At 38.5% G+C, this 18,906-nt stretch overlaps 1 protein-coding gene across 4 annotated transcripts in view; it reads left to right on the top strand.

Annotated features, from left to right (window-relative positions):
* Positions 1-18,906, top strand: part of dapk1 (death-associated protein kinase 1) — an 82,021-nt gene that overhangs the window by 15,441 nt on the left and 47,674 nt on the right. For all 4 annotated transcript variants that reach the window (XM_015397621.1, XM_015397618.1, XM_015397619.1 and 1 more), the window contains exon 3: positions 14,841-15,062. In XM_015397621.1, the coding sequence (XP_015253107.1) occupies positions 14,841-15,062 (222 nt within the window). The remainder of the gene's footprint in view (positions 1-14,840; positions 15,063-18,906) is intronic.

Here is an 18,906-nt window from a genome sequence, read left to right as displayed (position 1 = left end):
ATCAGACTCTATAATTTTATAAAAAGTCAAAAGAGGAGGAAAAGGACAAATTTCCTTGCAGCAACTACATTTCAATGGCAGTAGGAGCTCAGTTACTTGGCTCATCTTTATCTGGGTAAAAATGTAATCTGATTTAATCTGATTAATTACAGTTTAAATATATGATACATAATATATAATGTCACAGATTTTAAGTTTCAGCTGTGGGAACTTGTCACCAATATTATCTTTACAGGTTCATTCGATATAATGAAATATAATTTCTGTCTACATTTTCTGCTATATGCACATGAGGCAAACCCTCAAAACAATCAATTTCGTAATGTTTTTATTTGGTTTTGTCACCAAAGACCCTGGGTTTTATTTTGCCAGCGTGTCTCACTTCCTCTAAAGCATCTTTTCCACTAAAAATACCGGGTTTATGCCCTTTTTTTTTTTTCATATATGGATCGACCCTCTAACAATCAGCATTTGGCACAAAAGGCTGGGTCTAACCACTGGCTAAGTGGACGCAGGGGTGCAAGTGAAATGGTATTCTTTCATCAGAGCATCAGGCCGCACATGTATCGTGAGCTGTGAGCTATAGCTGCATGCAACAATTGAAAAAAAATTGCAGTGTATGACTGGCTTTAGCGGGTCAACCCAGCTCTGGTGTTCCCACAGTGTGCCAATCAGATCCAAGGTGATTTTAACGAGGGTCGTTTGACCTGGAGAGACACGCAGCAGTGGACTGTTTCCACTGCCACTAAAAGCCGGTTGTTTCCAGGTTTAAATAGGTTTTTCAGCCAGTGTATAAGGGGTATATGACGGACAGTGAGAAGTGCATTCATGGACGATCCTTCCTTTCTCTGCATGGCTCAGTTCACTTTAACATGTTCTAATTTCTACAGACATCATGTGACCTGATATTTTGTCAGATATGCAAGATTGGATTCAGTTTGTTTAGAGGGATAACATTTCCTGTCAAATCAGCCCAGGATGCAGACTGCTCTCACCAAAGACCCCTGAAAACAACAGGTTGTATTTCACCTTTTATAGAAAGTATTCCAGACACATAGAAGTTAAGATGAGGCCACCGAAAGGTTCTGCTCAATGTATTTTAATAAACCTCTTTAGGTTGGATTTTGTTTGAGTTTTTTTTTTTTGTTTAAATTGGCTTCCTGAGCACAATATCGATCCACTGAAAATGAGACGGTTCTGTTCCTGCACATAAATTCCTAGCTTTCCACCTGTTTTCTCTTTATCTACTTTGAAACACAGCCATGTTCACAGGGCCATCATTAACTCATCACCTAAACATCCTCATCTAAGATTTTCTTATTTTCCTTGTGCAAACGGCCTAAGGTCTATCTTCTCAATAGAATTTTTCAGGAAGCAGCTGCCGTGGCTCTAGACTTTAAAACTGGCTGTGCAGATACCATAATTCTGATCGAGTTTGTTTTGGAATGGTTCAAACACTCACATTACATTTCAATCAGTCACTAAGTTCTTTGCTTTTGCTGTGCAACAGTTTGGTTTCTTACTCCATTATGACATGAACGCCAGTTTCTGCCGGTGCATTACTGTGATGAATGATCCCCTCATCCAATCAGTGGTCAGCACAATGGCTACTTTGTCATCGAGCTGATGGGGAACGCGACTCGTACCGGATTACAGAGCCTCTCTTTTATCCGACAGCTTCATTATACAACCTGAAAAGTAAACCTGTGTTTAATAAGATCAAATGTCATTCAGTCAGACCTATCCTTAAAGTATGTCGGTAAGCACTTATGTAAGGTTAAAAGGCAGAAGTGAAGAACCTGAAAGAAAGTGGCAAACCTGGTGGACCGAAGCCAGTGCTATATTTATTAATAATTAGATTTTAGAGCTTAGAAAAGCATTTCCAGGATTAGTTTTAGTTGTTTAGCAAAGGCTTGTTTCTGAAGTGGTCTGACTTGTATGTGAGGAACATCGGGCTTCAGCAGACTAAATTATTGAAACGACAGGTTCAGAGGTGCAGGGGTTGGTTGTGCATGTCAATGGCAGTACAAGGTGGCCTTGATGGCTTCAATGAAAAACTCCCCGTGCAAACAGAGCTCTGTGTTCACTATTCTGTAAAGCTTTGTGGTGGTATAGATTATGATTTCCCTGTTGTAGTGTGTAAATTGAACCAATATATTTTTAACTGAACTTGATTATGAGCTGAAGTTCAACTTTTCCTCTTTTGCTTCCCTCTCACGGCAGGGAACTGCTTCAAACGAATTAGTCCAGAGCATCCACTGTAGGCTTTCTGCCCAGCAACAAGCACCAGTAGGTGAATACCTGGCACCAACAGAGAGGAATCTACCAGCTAATGAAATGGATATTACACCTCTGATGTAGAAGCCAAATTCAGAGCTAAAACTGGCCAGATATATTGTTTTTCCAGCTGGCTAGAATCACAGCCCATTTGAATGGAGGAGTTCCTTGATTGCTGCAGGGCATGTAAATAACAGCTTTAACATATCATATGTCACTGTTATGCTAATTCCTTTCTGCACTCCCAGCGGGCTAGGAAAAACAAATACCATGTCTGAATAATGTTGTTCAAGGTTAAGTTTCAGCGAGTGGTTTGCATTTAACCTAACGGGGCTGAATCCACTGCTGTGATCCAAACGGATCTGCTGTGCGGTGTGTATTGAAGGCGAGATCTCACTCGTTGTCTTCCCACTTGTCCGTCATCCTCCAGCAGTCCATGTGCATGCAGACCAGCTCTGACTGAGAAGCTTTGTGTGCTTAGAGTCGTTCTGCAAGACTGCCTGCTGCTGTTCTTGACACTTCTAGGCTTTTCAGCACAATCTCCTATTCCACTGTAGTAGAACATGGAGCCAATCGATGGCTGACTCAGAGTGGAGTAAAGGAGCTGATGCATCAGGGTGTAGGACATAGTAGTAAGAAATATGCTGATCAGTTGAGAAACATCTGGTTTATCTGTATCCCTCTGCTATGGGTGGAGGATATTTCACGGTATTAGGAAACCTTGTTGCAATATTGGTGAATATTGGTAATGTCAGTTTCCAAACATGTATATGGATATTTTGTTAATTCCTTTCACTCCCATCTGAGCCCCTATCATGCTGCGATATTTTAGCTTTTTGAATAATGTGATTTTCTGACCTGTGTTAGGACAAACAAACAGTTATTGCACTTCAATAGTTTGCAATATTAGCACAGACTAATTTTGCAATGAAGATGTATTTGTATTATGCAGCCATCCTTCATCGGTCTATTTGTCCAGCCAGACAGCCTGTATCTTTCCTTCATTCTGGGCTTTTTGCATGTGCGATATTTAAATCTTCTCTTTATCTGCCAAAAATGTTGGTTTAAAGGTATAGGGGAGGATGTTATTTTTCTGGGTGGAAATAAGTGGTCCTTCCAATTGTCAATCATTCTGGTGATATGTTCAGGCCACCATTAGGCCATCCTACGTGCTTGTCCCTAGGTAGCTATCTTTTTCTGTGCATGCGCACTTTTAGGCGTATATGTGTATTGAGCTACGGTTTCAGTCAGCCATTGAAGCTCACCTTTCTCACCACGGTTCTTTGAAAACATCTGAGGGTGCCATTGCAAACAGCAACTTGTAAACAGAGCATGCATGAGGAGAAATTGGCTCATTCATGCTGTCGCACATGTTCAATAGGCATTCCCTCTCGGAAGCGGGTACACGGTTGTGCGGTGCATTTTTTTTAGTTAGTTTTCTTGATTTTCTTTATTCTTTTTATTGTAAAAACCTTCAAAAAAAAAATAATGTTCTTTTTTTTAAATATACATTTTTGTCTTTAAATGAGTTTATGGATGACCATTGGGAACAAATGCTTCTTTGGGTTTGTAAAAGTTGTGTTTTTATGGTCTTGTAGTTTGCACATTATATTCTGCGTTGACTTTGTTGCCACCTTGTATTTATAACAGAAATGTGACATTTTGATATATTTTGATATATACATATAAATATATATATGTTTTTTATATCTGTCATTGTCGGCCTTGATTATATAAATTTTCCTAACAAGGCTCAACAGTCACATATTGATGATGATGAAGGAAACTTTGTCAGCAGCCTGTTGCATCATTCATATAATCAATACAGGGGCAACAGATCACTGCACAGCTTTTTTATTTTTTTTTAAAGCAACATCTATTGGGTCTTCATTTCATCTGGCTGCAGTGGGATACAGTACCTTTTCTGTGGGTGGGTGGGTGGGTGGTTGGGTGCTAGTGAATACGATGATTATGCTCCCACCAGTGTGGGATGTAATGCGATGATGGATTATGGTGGGATTAAGGCCAAAGATTAAAAGCATTGTAACTCCCTTTTTCTAAAACAATCCACTCAGAATCAGTTAAATATGAGATAATTTATCGAGATTACTCCGTTTGAGCCAGATACTTCTCTGTGATTGGTTGTTGTCTTAAATTATCACCTGCCACTGCTGATTAGACAAACAGTGGTCTGGTTTATTGTTGAATGCACATACAATAAGGCCTTTATCAACTCATATCTCTTTTTTTAAGGAAATACTTCAGTGGACAGGTGCTTCAGTCACACCCTACCTGTTTAAAACATGGATTATAAACTGGGTTTATTGTCGCTTATTGTTAAAAGAAAAACAAACATGTATGAGACAGAAAAGTACACATCTTTCACATATATATATATACATATATATATATATATATATATATATATATATATATATATATATATATATATATATATATATATATATATATATGCACACACTACCCCCTAAAGGCACCTAGGCATCATAAGTTTCTCCTAGTATATTTACCTGGATGCAATCATTCTTTAAACAACTCTTTTTTTTCTTTATAGTGAATGACTCTTAAGCAGGATTTAAACTGTAACTAATTTAATCTGAGTCAGGCAGAGAAAATAAACAGATGCAGTGCTGGTCTTATTTGTCTGAAATTGTTGCTGCATCAAGAGAATAACGAACAAGCAGTAAAAAAAATTTTCCGGTCGGTTCTTGCACCTCAGTAAAATCTGTAAGCTCTGTGTCACACCAGGTGGGTGTCTATCTAATACGGTGTGTCATTAAATTCAAACCCTACCTGCCGATCTTACAGCCATGGTTAACGACACACACAGTGGACCAACTTTATTTTTATGGTATTACCTTTATAGGCTGCCCTGTTATTTTCTTTTATTCTGACCAAATAAACAAATAAAAAAATTAAATATTAGAATTTATACATTTTAGTATTGTGAGTTGGAATATTAATGGAAAGGTATGCACTTCTATTATATTTAACAATCAAGCATTTTTTGGGATACTAACGATTATTCATAACATATTTCACCACTTTTCTCCTAACCTGATAATTTTCATTAGTTTATAAATATTATTAGAAACTTTTATGAGCCCTTAGATTATTCAGATAATCTGACTTTCACTGATCCTTTGACCAGGGATGCGCTTGTTTTTCCTACTCTATTTTAATTAGGTATTTAATTAGGTGTGTTTGACCACCATAGAAGCTGTGGTGACCCTCAGTTGTTCATTGATCATTTTGTGCAGCTTTCTTCACATTTTGCTCCGCAGGCTCAGATAAACTGTTTAGGTAAAATTTCTGCCAATAATTCAGGACATCTAGCCCAGATATTGAACTTAGCTTCTGAAAACTATACTTTCTGATTAACTTCTCTTATCACACTCATTTCCTGCTTTAACATTTTACTCCTGCTTCATCCGGCCGTTGTTTGTCTGTGAAAAGATATGATCAACCAAAACTAGTCTAGCTGCACTCTGAGTCCCTGAGCAAGACCCTTAATCGCACACGGCTCCCCGGGCGGTGCGCAGTGGCAGCCCACTGCTCCCTGAGGGGATGTGCTAAATTTAAAGGTGATTTTCTCCAGTGTGAGATTAAAAAAGTTCAGTTATTATTCTTAACCAATACATCTAGAGAGGGGTGTCCACCGGTGATTATTTATGGTGTGGTTAATCACCACACCAGTGGATCCGTCTGGTGTTATCATTCTTTAAATATTTTCTTTATAAAACTGTTGCTGCAATCCTAAACCATAAGAGAGAAAAAAAAAAAAGTTCCTTCCTATGCTCTCTTGTGCTGCATTGTAGTGTAGCACACTTGTTATCCTCAGACATATTCCCCACTGACTCTCACTTCATTGATTGTTGTTTACAAAGCCTTTCTCGTTACCACGCCGCTTCCTTTATTCTGCTGCTGCCTCATCCTGACAAGGCCAGACCTCCAGTCTGAGCAGCAGCCTCTAACTAAGAGGCGAAGGTCATCCAGGCGAAAGCTGCACATTTCTGACACTTCAGCCTTTCTGCTCGCTTTGTTTGCACATGAGACACAAGATGGCTCACTGCAACCAAGAGGGAAGTTTGAAGTTGACATGTTTGTTCCTAGTTTTGTTCTCTTGGATGTTAGATTCTCCTTTAGGATCCCAGTTATTTAATGTCTTTCGGACAGGAGTGTTCTAACAACTCAGAAATGGAGCAAAATCTGAAACTCTCATTGGATTACAAATATGTCCTTGTGCATGTTGAGAATGTAAAAAAAAAAAAAAAAAAAACCTTTTTCACAGATATCTGGCAGTTTGTGAGCTCGGTATTTTACCGATGTGCCAGACATCCGTTTGCATTTCTTAAATCTAAACGGATCCAATTTCACAAGCAAACATTTAAAATTCAATGCATCTAGGTCATACGTAGCTTTTACATAAAATAAAAGGATTAGAACTGACATCTTGTGCATAGAAAATGTGAATAATTTAGATTTCTGAATCCTTCAAGATTTCCTGTTGCTATTTAAGCTGCAAATGCTAAAACAAGGTAGGTGGTTTATTTCTTTGCAGCTTTAATAATTCCTAGTTATCCGCTCAATAAGATTGCCTGAACAAGCTATGCAGAGCTGAGGCTTTGAAGCAATAACTTAATAAAGATAAAATGAAATTTGGTCTGTCTGCCTGCTCTCTTCTCCTCTCTCTGGCTGCATGTACACCAATGAGTTCAGAGTTAGGTTTATGAAGCTCCAGATCATTATCATTCTTCTGTTTTCCTCTCTGTATGTTTGCAGTAAACCTGTAACATCAGCTGGCTGGTTTTGAATACCTGACTGTCTGTAATGCTGATCTGTTGCATTAGGCTTAAATCCACACCGTTTCTAGTAAAGCTCCCTGCAGCAACAGTGTCTTTCCGCAGATTTAAGTAATGCAAGGCTTCTTAAAGCATTGTCCAACACCCAAGCTACCCTGATAGACACAAACAAACTTCTCCTCTTCTCTCCAAAAAGCTGCTCTTCTGTCATCCCTCCCCCCTCCCAGCTGCTTTGGGAAAAACAAGTAGGCCAAAAGTGGAAAGCCTTGTCTGTGCTTGAAGCGCAACAAAAGCATCAGAGCAATTTGATCCTTCAGAGTATCTGAGGTTTTACGCTGGGTTGGCGAGGAGAGCTGCTCTTGAAAAACAGCCTCCCTGCTTCTGTTTCAGTGATTCCCAGGAAGGGGGTTTCTCCAGTGCCTCCTCGTTATTTCTACCCCTTCCACCACTGTGCTAATTCAGCAGCCATTGTGCAAGTCAGTGTTCTCCCAGCACATCCCAGGAGGATGACTGGGATTTCCTCTGTAGTTTCAGCTGGGTAAGACGAATAAGGGGTCTGACACCAGGCAAGAAATCGATCTATTACCTCATATAGATGTCTTGGAGAGAAAAGCTGCTAATCATGTTTGTTTTTCAGGGCAGGGTTTCGGTTTTATTTTCTGACCCCTCCTTCACCAGTAAGGAGGGCCGATTTGAGTAGTTGCCATCTCTTGTTTTTCTGTGTGCAGCCTCTGCTGGTAATGAAGGATGAGCTGGATTCTCCCTTCATGCTTACAGGAGGGAGGCTCCACAGTAGAGTTTGTTTAATTTCAACAGGTTGGGAGGGAAAATGTATGTACTTTACAGTTTTAACTCTACTGGCAATAATTTTCTGTACCAGAGGTATAGTGTATTGCCTTATGCTCTGGCTTCATCAAAACCTCTGCGTGTATGAAAGATAAATCATGGTGTCGGTTCTGGACCCAGGCCTGTTGGACTTCAATCTTGTAACACAATTACTGTTGCAAAACTTGTAAACACTGAAAGGATTGTGAATCATGGCCAGTTTGTTACCCAACATGGAGTAAGATGCGGCCAGAGTTGAGCTTCCTCCCATCATGGTGAAACATCTTTGAAAAGACATCTAATCCAGGTGCTGTGTCGGAGTGGAGTTTAATAGATGCATAACATTACGTAATGCTCTCTGAACGGCATTCATGCAGTGGAAGCTAGAAACATGGCTTGTGTTTTAAGTGCTTTTGAAGAGGTGTTGGTTGGTTTAATTAGGGCCTGAGAGCTCTTTTAAAATGTCACAGAATAATATAAAATGTCAGCTTGGATTTGTTTTGCACCGAGACCTTTTTTTGAATACTGGATTTTTGTTCCTACTAACTCCTCTTATTTCAGATGCATGTTAGCTTTGTCTGACAAAATGCGAACGAGGGGGTGTGCACTGTGGAACAGAGATTAGCAAGAAAAATATAGGTTCAAATCCCAGCCTTTCTGTGCACACATGCATGTTCTCTCCATGCCTGCAAGGATTCTCTCTAATTACTCCTCCTGTTGTCCAAAAACAGACCTGGTTGAGTACGATTTATACTGCTCATTTGATGGAATGGTAATCTGTAAATGATGTTCCTCACCAGCTGGGGTTTGCTATACTTTCTAAATTAAGCTTGTCTCATCAGGAAAGTAATCAAAATGTTAAAATGATTAAACATAACTTTTCTCAAAGTCGGTTTGGCCTTCCTGGTTTCTTGTCAAAGTCTAGTGCTTTCTCAAACAAAGCAGAGAAATGTCCCTTCATACTGTAGAAACTTTTCTTTTCATTCAAATACCTTCAGAGATCCTTATCTCCCATTTCTTCCTTGATGCAACTACAACATTTTTTTGATGGTGCCTCTTAGAAATAGATTGGCCAGCCGATATTCTCGGCCGATATTAGTGTTTTTTATTTTTTCTTAAATTGGTATTGTCCGATTCGTGCATGCAATAGTCAGTTCATCAGGCAGCCATGCCTCGAGTTCACCTAAGGCACATGCATTGTCACTTCCAGATTTGTTAACCATTCTAAATGTTTTCTTTTATTTGCTAATATATTTTTTTTCTTTTTTCTGTTCAAATTAAGGTTATTGTAACATTTATAATGATTGCTTTTTTTATTGGGAAAAGGGAGGAAGAGAAAGTAATGTTGGCTACAAAGAATCAATGGCACATATCGGGGATCGATTTAGAATTATATCAAAATAATTTGGTAAGGGTGTCGGCCTTAAAGAAACCAGTATCAGTCAATCTATAGTGCCTTCCCTGATCAGTGAAAGATTCTGGAGTTATGCTAAACACTTGGTAATTCTTTTGGTCACAGGATGTCATCAGATGTCTAAAGATGCTTCATGATAAAGAAAATGAAGTCTGCTATCTGCTCTTCATCCTTTGCAAACTTTCCGCTCCAGGTCCCACACCTTCTGGGATGACACATGTCCACAGCATGAGCGTTACGCTGTGGAAAGTTTTTCGGAGGACAAAACAAACCACTGTCTACTTTTGTTGTAGTTCCTGTTTGTCATTGTTCCCAGGTGCCGACATTCAAGTCCAAGCTAGCTGCTTAGCCTATTGTTGACCTTCCAGGTGATGCAGCCAAACATCTTTTGGTCCAGGATCTGACTTAGCTGTAACTCTGCACTTTTTCTTTTTCTGTTTCACTTTTTATATATTGCCATGTTTAAACAGCTCTTTGTAGCTTTGGTAGTCAGAAGTAGTTCAGTAGGTTTTAGTAATATGATATCAAAGTAGTAGAGCTGAGTTTGTAAGTAAAAGTATCGTATTACAAAGAAGTTATGTGAACAAAAGGCCTTTACGCTCCTGTTTCTGAAAGAAGCAGATCAGGCCCTGATGTCTGAACATATCTGCACAGAGGCCTGAGTGACAGACTCTTCAGCAACAATGGGCCAAGACCAGACTGAATGGGGGTGGATGTGTTATTAGCATGAGAAAACCTTCATCCTCAGCTCCCTCTTCCTCCTCACATTATCAGCTTTGTGTATCTGGCACTGTCACAGGACGAGTCACTTCCTTAAAACGCCATCATTCCTTTCAGCTTGTTGGTTTCTCAGCAAAGATCTTTAAGATTATTTTGCTTAGCAGCTTTCTCAACAGAGTCGCATCAAACTACACTATCTAGGACTTTTAATACCTTTTTAATAAGTTTTTTTTTTTTATTGTTTTAAAATTTGTGTTTAAGCATCAAAAAATATTTTGACCATTATAAAGCTAAACAAGACGATAATAACAAGAGATCATCTTCAGTCACAGGCTTCATAAGTACCACTGCAGGAGACACTTTCTCCTACTGCCCTCATTTAAAATGTTTTTCCGCATTATTGTTGGTCAAAATGAGTCATTTCAGGTGAAATAATAACTTGGTTGAAATCTGGTGACTAATAGGATTTCCTCAGCGTACATCAGCAAAGTGAGCAAAAGTACTCAACAAGATGTGCAACAAAAGTGATGCAAGTGCAACAGTTTGAAACATTGAAAGCAAAAATTGACACCTTTTTGTCGATCAGGATCTCTGTTAGGATTTAGCAGGATTTTCCGACTAGAAACTTATACAATAAAACTATTTTATAAAAATTTGTTTCATGGCGCTTAAAACCATTAACCACATAATGAATCTGATATCAAAAGGTAAAACCAGAAGGTCTCGATTCAAGTTTATTCACATTTATTAACCTTCTTTAATAAAACAGTTAACATAAAACAGTTTATTCAGGTGCATATCTTCATAGCTGTTTCCATATATAAAAAAAAAAAGCTTTTAAACTCTGCTATTAGTGGGAGTTGTGGCCTAGTGGTTAGGGCATAGGGCTTGGAATCCTGAGGTTGAGTTGGAAACCCACTCCCACAGACTGCCTCTGGGTCTCTGAGCAATAACCTTAACCACTGTTTGCTCCCCGTGTGCCCCACGATGGCAGCCCACTGCTGCGCCGTATGGGTGGGGGACGTCATGGGGGTTAGGACGATTCTAAGGGCCCTTGACTAACGGGGGGCCCAAAAGAAGAAGAAAAGATTTGTCCTGCTATATTTTTTTAAATATAAAAAGAAAATCCAGTAAAATCAATAATCTTCATGTTCTTTCTCATTTCTCAGCAGTAAACAGTAAAACAAAGCATGTATATATTGCCTGGATTAAAATCTGTGTCAATATTAAAACAGTTTAGTTAGATTTTTATATTCAGATTAAATTTAAACCATTAAAAGACATCTATAAATGATCGATCTTATGAGCAGCCTGAAGTTGACACATAAAAAGATGCATGTTTTATTGTCATTAGACGTCCATATCAATGAAAAATAAGCTCTAAGGGCATCAAAATAATACGTCCTTTAATAAAGTTAAAGTAAAAACTAATAGGAATATATATTTTCAATCCTAAACCTATTTTCTATTCATGTGTTCATAGATACAGCTGTGCTTTTTTTTATTTAAATAAGCTGTTATTATTTTCATAGGATGTAAATGTAAAGTTTAAAGTTAATGTATTTTTAACTTTTTCATGTTCTGATAATTTTCCTTTGTAACAAAATAACAAAAATTACATTGACATCAATCTTTATAGCAGTATTAACGCTTGCGTAATTATGGTTGAGAGTGAGGGCCCAATATCAATGTCTTTCATGGGACCCCAAATTCCTGGCGGCCCCGCTACCCGAGGGGATGGGTTAAATGCAGAGTTAAATTTCTCCAATGTGAGATCAATACATTTCTATTATTATTATTATTATTATTATTATTATTATTATTATTGTTAAAAACAAGCTCACACAAGCTTCCCGTGGTGTCCTTATTTGTTGTTTGGGTGTAAAAAGGGAATAAAACATCTGTTTGCCTCCATAACTTGATGAAGGCAATGGTTTCCGGTGCCTGGCTTCTTTCCTTATGTGCCCGTAGTTTAGCTCATAATCTTCTTTTAAGTAGTAATGTTAAATAATTTGACAAATAGACACGTTTAGGGTTAAAAGTCACTGAGTTCTTTTCTGAGAATGTTGTATTTAGATAATTTCTCACTTCTATTTTTTATTTTTATTTTTTTAGATTATTTCAGTATTTTAAGGAAATCTATTTTTAACTTAAATTGATAAATATACATAAAAATCCATATTCTTGACCTTGTTGAACTATATTTGTAAGCTTAGCTTTAGTTACTGGAGTTCTTCTAAGCTTTTGGTAGCATTTAGAAAAACTGCTGCTGTAGGTGAGACGACGAATGTGTTGCTCTCTTGTTCCCATTTTCTACCAGAAACTGTACGTAGTTGACATTTTACAGCCAGAGGATTATATCCCCTCATCAGATATTTGTCCGTTCTAGTGAGGAAGGCATAGGTATGACTAAATAGTTTCCTAACAACTGGCCCTCTCGTGGCTTTGTAGTGCTCTTGCTTTGCAGCAGAGGAAGGTTTCGACAGATAAAATGCCCGGCTGTAATTGTTTGATTATGTTGCTTTGTAGAATCAGAAAAAAAAAGATACAAAATGTGGCAGCGTCTCTCATTTTCTCTCACCCCTCACTGCCTTGTTCTCTTCCTCCCTCTGTGGGTGTTTGGTACACTAAGTGCTTTATGATTGCTCGGGCTGTGAGGAGGCGCAGTCGGCGGAGGCGTCAACAGCCCTCAGCCAAGTGTCCTCGCTTCCCCAAGTGGTTTTTCTGGCAGCGTTTTCGGATGAACGACAGCACAGTCAGCGTTATCATGTTAAGATGATTGATCGGACAACAATACCACTACGTAATGACAGAACTGTTGTTCATTATGCAGAGTAATTATGAAATGTCAGGTGGACCAGGTTGTCTTTGCGTGTATTTTTTGTTAATCCATCTGACTGAAGCCATTATATCTGCAGCTTTCCACCAGTGCAATGATACGAACTTTAATAATTATTAGTTTAATGGCGAGCTGTTGTAACTTTTAATGTTCAAAACTAAAATGCGTCAGTAGTTGTAACTTCTGTCAGTTTTTAATTTCCTTTTTTGTAGAGATTTATATAGAGCATATTTTAAAGCTGACTGCTAAAAACTTCTAAAATAAGAAAGTTGAACTAATCTTAATGCAAGGAGCAGCCCTTGTAAATGCGGGAGTTGGTTACAGTCATGTCGCTTGAATTTTCTGTCTCTTATGGGCTCTTCAGTTCAAATTTTCAACTTGAAAATCAGAAATTCCAGCTTCTAAGGACAAATGGAAAACACTGTTGGTCCTCTTTCCTCAGGGAAACAATCCTCGCCACAGTTGTTATTGCTAACAATGAATTTACTGATCAGTTAAGATAAATTAATTATTTTTTATGTTGATTAGTCAGTGTTCTCTCCAGCCACACTGAAAACAAACTGATTTCAGTCACCAAATTAACTACTAGTTTAGTTAGTTAAGACAATCTGTTTCTGCCTTGGATGGTTTGATAAAACTTAATTTATATTTTTAGCATAAAACCTTAAATGTCAGGCATTAATAAAATGTTTCAGAAGAGTGATCATAGCGCTCTGCATCATCAGTGCTGTGTCTGTCTCCCTACCATCTCCCATATCAGCAATGCGCTGCTCCTGCTGCTCTAGACGCACTGCGGGACCTTTTGCTGTGCCGTTTTTAAGACTCTTTATCAGCTGCTTTTGCTGCCTCTGCTGCTTTAGGTGTGAAGGTAGCATTATGTCGTTAGCTCGTGTCACAAGCACTCGGTCTCGGCTTGTTTCGATCTCTGAAACATCTGAACACCTCGACAGACGGCATGCGCGTTCATGTGTTTTGAAGGCGTGGTTTCGAGGGGTCGTCTGAAGGGAGAGGCATGGTTGTGTATTTTAAAAAATACAGCATGCTGTAACTGTTTTTTCAAGATCTCCTATGGCACCTTTAAATACTTAGAAAACCTCACTATCCCAACATTCAAATAAAACACATTCCATTTTCAGTAGAATCTGGATTTTACAAACATATACATGTTTTTCTGCCTCTTATTTTTATTTTGCTGTGATGTATTTATCAGTGACTTGACGTCCAGCTGTCGGCTTTTCTTATCGGGTCTTGAAAGGTTGAGTTTTTGGAACCTTCACCTAAGGCTTCTGAACTTCTACAAATGAAGTTAAACTTGGTTTACTTGGAGAAATTACTGTAGCGAAATATGAGTCCATTTATGAGACATAATCCAGGCATGCCAGACATTTTTCACTTGTAGGGTGAGGCTTGCCTGGTAAATGGAAGTAGAAAACATCTTTCCTGGTTTGCCTGAAATCATCCTAATGTTAATCTGAATTGATATTAATGGCATGTTTTACCATTTGGTGGACTCTCTGCTACCAGACGGCGTGCACCATGATTCATCCGCCACTTATTAATTAAATCTGTTTCTGATCAACACTTCCAGTGCCTATTTTTGCCTCCCACTCCCTTTGGCTGGTATATCTGAAGGAAGGAAGCACCCTGAAACTCTCATATTATCTTTGTATTATGCTTTTAGTCAGCATTTTAAACACTGAGTATTTTGTTATTGAGTCTCCTTACAACTGATTTATGCGTTCACTTTATTACTGTTTTTTTCTATCTGACTACCCTGCTAAAAAAACTACCCTCAAGTTTTTATTTTGTCTGTTTCATTTGGTCCGTTCCCTATGACTTAAATAAACATTTAGTTTTTATTATTGTTTGATTTTACTACTCAAATAAATGTAATTGCTTTTTAATGGATCTTTGGACCTAAAAGTACCGTTTCTGATTGCAGCGGTCAGTTTGCCGTGGTCAGAAGATGTCGGCACAGGAGAACAGGTGTGGAGTACGCAGCCAAATTCATCAAGAAGCGACGCAACAAATCAAGTCGCCGCGGGGTGACAAGGGAAGACATCGAGCGAGAGGTGAACATCCTGAAGGAGATCCAGCACCCAAACATCATCACCCTGCAAGAAGTCTTTGAGAACAAAGCTGAGGTCATCCTGATCCTGGAACTGTGAGTAGCTGCTTCTATTTCAACTGCTTTTAAATCCCCAAGAGCTTCTATTTGTTTTTCCTCTGTCCTGTAGAAAAAACTAACACGTTTTAAAACTTATCTATTTCCCTCGGGTAGCGCAAACCTTAAACCAGTCTCAAAATCAAGCCATTTCTTTTGCAATCTGTTGGACTTTTAATGCGTAAAATGAGGACTGAATTTATCCTCAGTTTTTCTATAAAGCTGAATGTTTTCCCCAGACGTCGGTAACAACACATCCATGAATTAGTTATGTGCATTGAAACCGACTAACACAGGGAAACATACTGAACCTGTGTAGACGGGGAGATGCAGAGCATAAAAAATTTGACACCAGCAAATATCTGAGAGACGCTTTAATGGAAATCCTGCCAATTAGTGCATAGTGATGTCATGTGGCTCAATCTGCACTCATGGACCCTTTCTTCCCTGTTTGTTAACTAGCTTTGCTGGTTGAGTTTGGTCGTCAGGTTTTGAAACTAAGAGAACCTGTCGTGTAACTTGAACTGTAGATTACATCGACCTGCACAGCTACAGTACATCCAGCAAAACAATGACTCCTAAACAGCCGTCTGTGTCAGATGGCTGTGTGTTATTAATGAAAATGTTTTCCAATTTAGATTTACATCTCATATCCAAGTCATGGTCAGCTTTTATTCCTGTTACAGCTCATGTGAAGGAAATGCCTGTCTCCAAGCAGCAGAAATGCAAAAATTTGCCAGAGAAATAAAAATTAGATTTGATTGAAGCAAATGATTGATGTCCCGTAACATTTGGATGCCCTCCTGCTCCAACAAACCTCCTTCGAATGGAAAACTGTGAAAACCCCTGGAGGGGACCCTTTAGACTCAGCTTTGATGGAGCACCTCACAGCAAGACAGAGACACTTAAAGATTTAGCTGCAGACCCCTGCTTTGAGTTTCAGCTGACAATTCAAATTTTGGCCTATTTTGATCCATTTTATAATCTGTTTCACAAAAAGAATGACCTGAGTAAACCTTTTTTGTGCTCATCATAAAAGCGTGTTTTTAGGACGGAGGTAGAAGATGCATTTGTAATGCATTCTAATGCAACTTTTTTTTTTTCTCAATATTAATCACATAGATTAACATTCGGGTCCAATAGAGGGTAAATTCACAGATTATCTCTTGCTGATTGACTTAGCACCAAACTCATCTGCCTGTGCGCTCAGCATTGGAGGAAGAGGCTGTGTTTATCTCCACTTAGATCTGTTTTTACAGGCTAAGTAGAACCTCCTGTAATCTGTTTAGTTGACTTAATGTGTGAGACTCTGCAGAATGAAAAACAAAAGAAAATCACTGTTTGGCTTTAGTTTCATAACAAAAAAATACGTATAATCACAAAAGTATATTAACTTGTTGTATCCTTGCGTTGATTGAGATGTAAAATTTTGAGCCTGTGATGCGTTAGATGTGGTGTATGGCACGAGGCTCTTTTGTTCCAAACACCAGTCAGACCAGTTTGACTAGCCCACACGCCACTTCAAACAGCGTTGGATCAGTTGTGCTCCACAGGTATTCATTTGACACACTTCTTTGGAAAATGTTGTTCACCTCACAGGCAGCAGTAATGAGGCAGCCTAAAAGAAACACGCTGTAACAGATGAAATGCTTTGTGTCAATTACTGTTACGTTTATTTTAAAGAAGCATTAAGCCGTTTAGAAATTATTGTTTTGAAAAATAAAAAACTAAGAAGTTATTTTTAGATGTTGTGGCTAAATTTCCTACATAATAACAGCTTGTTTTGTGATACCATTGCTGACAATTGTGGTAATGATTGTGGTTAAAGGTATTGTGGAGGATTTTTTAAAAGACCCGCCCTCTCCACTTAAAAAAAAAAATAATAGGCTTGTGCAAGAGACTGCACGAGCCCATTTCTCCTCGTGCATGCCCTGTTTAAAATGTGCTGTTCTCATACAAGGTTACTGTGTCCACATACAGCGGGGGCTATATAATGAACTTTAAAGCAAAGCAGTTAACTGACCGTTTGGAACATGAGATGATGCTTGTATTTTTAAGAGCCTTTATCATTAAGACCTATTATTTATCAGCTTCTATCACTGTGAGTTGGACCCTGATTGGGGCATTAATTTAGATTGTAATGTGTCCTGTCAGCATTGGCCATCCCCCAGGCGGCAGCAGGCTGGGGACCAGAGTGGGATACTAATCAGGACATTTTGGTCCCCTACAACCTGCTCCCCCAGGCCTGTATTTCACCTAGGTTTGCCAACTGTCTATTTTTTTTTTTTAAAGTTACCAATCCTGTATTATAAAACCCCAACAAAATCTCTCATCTTATTTTGGTTCCGTTTAAATATTTACAAAATCAGTTTCACACACACAAGAAAAGGTAGAAATGAGACATTGTCTGTGAGGTTGAAGACTGTGCCTGGCCAAGGACTGTCACTTATTTAATTTTCATAGAGTTGGCAACCCTAATTCCAGCCGTTCTGCAGCCGTTTAGCCAACAATGTGTTGCTTTGAAAAAGACGACCTGAATAAACATAATATTGTGGGGAGATTCAGTGCATTGGAGGTGGGAGGCGGGGGAGGAATGCAGGAATGCATGAGACTTAAAACATTTCCTTCATAGATTTTAATATAAAGGATGTCAAGTTTCTGTTTAATTAACCAAAGTTAAAATATCTGTACTTCAGGTACACATTATATTTGCTTTTAAAAACCCAACATGTCGTTATTGTTATGGGAAACAAATGTGAATCCCTCTTAATAAATGTTATTGAGATATTTACTGGAGGGTTTATCTTGGTTTGTCTTCAGTTTCCTTCTAAATAAAAAACAACCAACACCCTAAAACGTCTTGAGATGTACAGGCTTCCTCCCCGTCTTTAAAACCCTGTTTGAACTCTGTCAAACAGGGAGGGTGTAGCCTCTGAGCTCAGCTGGTGGGGTGCGGTCTCCTAGAGAGGGTCGGGGGAAGTGTGAGTGTGTGATTCATTTGTTGTTTTGTTTTTCATTTTGCAAAATAGAAACCAGATTAGTAGATGATAATTCATCTGCAGCATCTAAAGGGTTTTCATTTGTTTTAAATCATAACAATTACTGACTGCTAATTTGCTGCTTACTTACCACAGTTACTCTGGGCTTTGTTCTTTTGCTGACATAAAGTGTCAAAGACCCGTCAGTGAGGGTGGAAGTGTGAAGAGCTTATTTTAATTGGTTTTCTGCTCGTGCTCTCACTTCTACTTTCTCTGTCACGCTCCCCCTCGCTGCACGCTTGGCCTCATGTTATCAAGATGCAGTAACCGTGATAAATGCCCTGCCCTCCTGTCTGCTATTGCTACCATTAGCAGCTATGAATACCAGTAATGATATAGATGTCCTGAACCTTTCCATCGGTTTATTGACTAATCCCTGGTTATGGAGTAGAGTTGGTTATGTTTGATTATTGGTGTTGAGGTCACAATGATTCAATATCAATACATCGCAATATAAATGTATTCAATAACTGATAGAACATGACTGATAGTTCAGTATACAACATGGTGGGTGATTCCAGCATCTGTCACTGACTCAGGTGACAGATGCTGGTTGGTTTTATGTAGTTTTATATATTGTTGTTTTTTTTTTTTTTGTTAAGCGAATATTTCTAAAATGTTGTGTTAGAGGAGGTTTATAAACATGGCAAAATACTTTTATAGTTTGTTGTTTTCATTTTAGTTTATATCCATATCGGAATGGTATAATATTGACCAAAAATAATAAATATAAAGTTAAATAAGAAATGATAAAATACCTTAATTTAGGATTCCTTCCTTCCTTCCTTCCTTCCTTCCTTCCTTCC

Source organism: Cyprinodon variegatus, unplaced genomic scaffold, assembly GCF_000732505.1.
Source record: "Cyprinodon variegatus isolate N-32 unplaced genomic scaffold, C_variegatus-1.0 Scaffold875, whole genome shotgun sequence".
Taxonomy (NCBI): Eukaryota; Metazoa; Chordata; class Actinopteri; order Cyprinodontiformes; family Cyprinodontidae; genus Cyprinodon; species Cyprinodon variegatus.
Note: the sequence above shows the minus strand (reverse complement) of the source record. Positions and strands in the feature narration are given on the sequence as shown.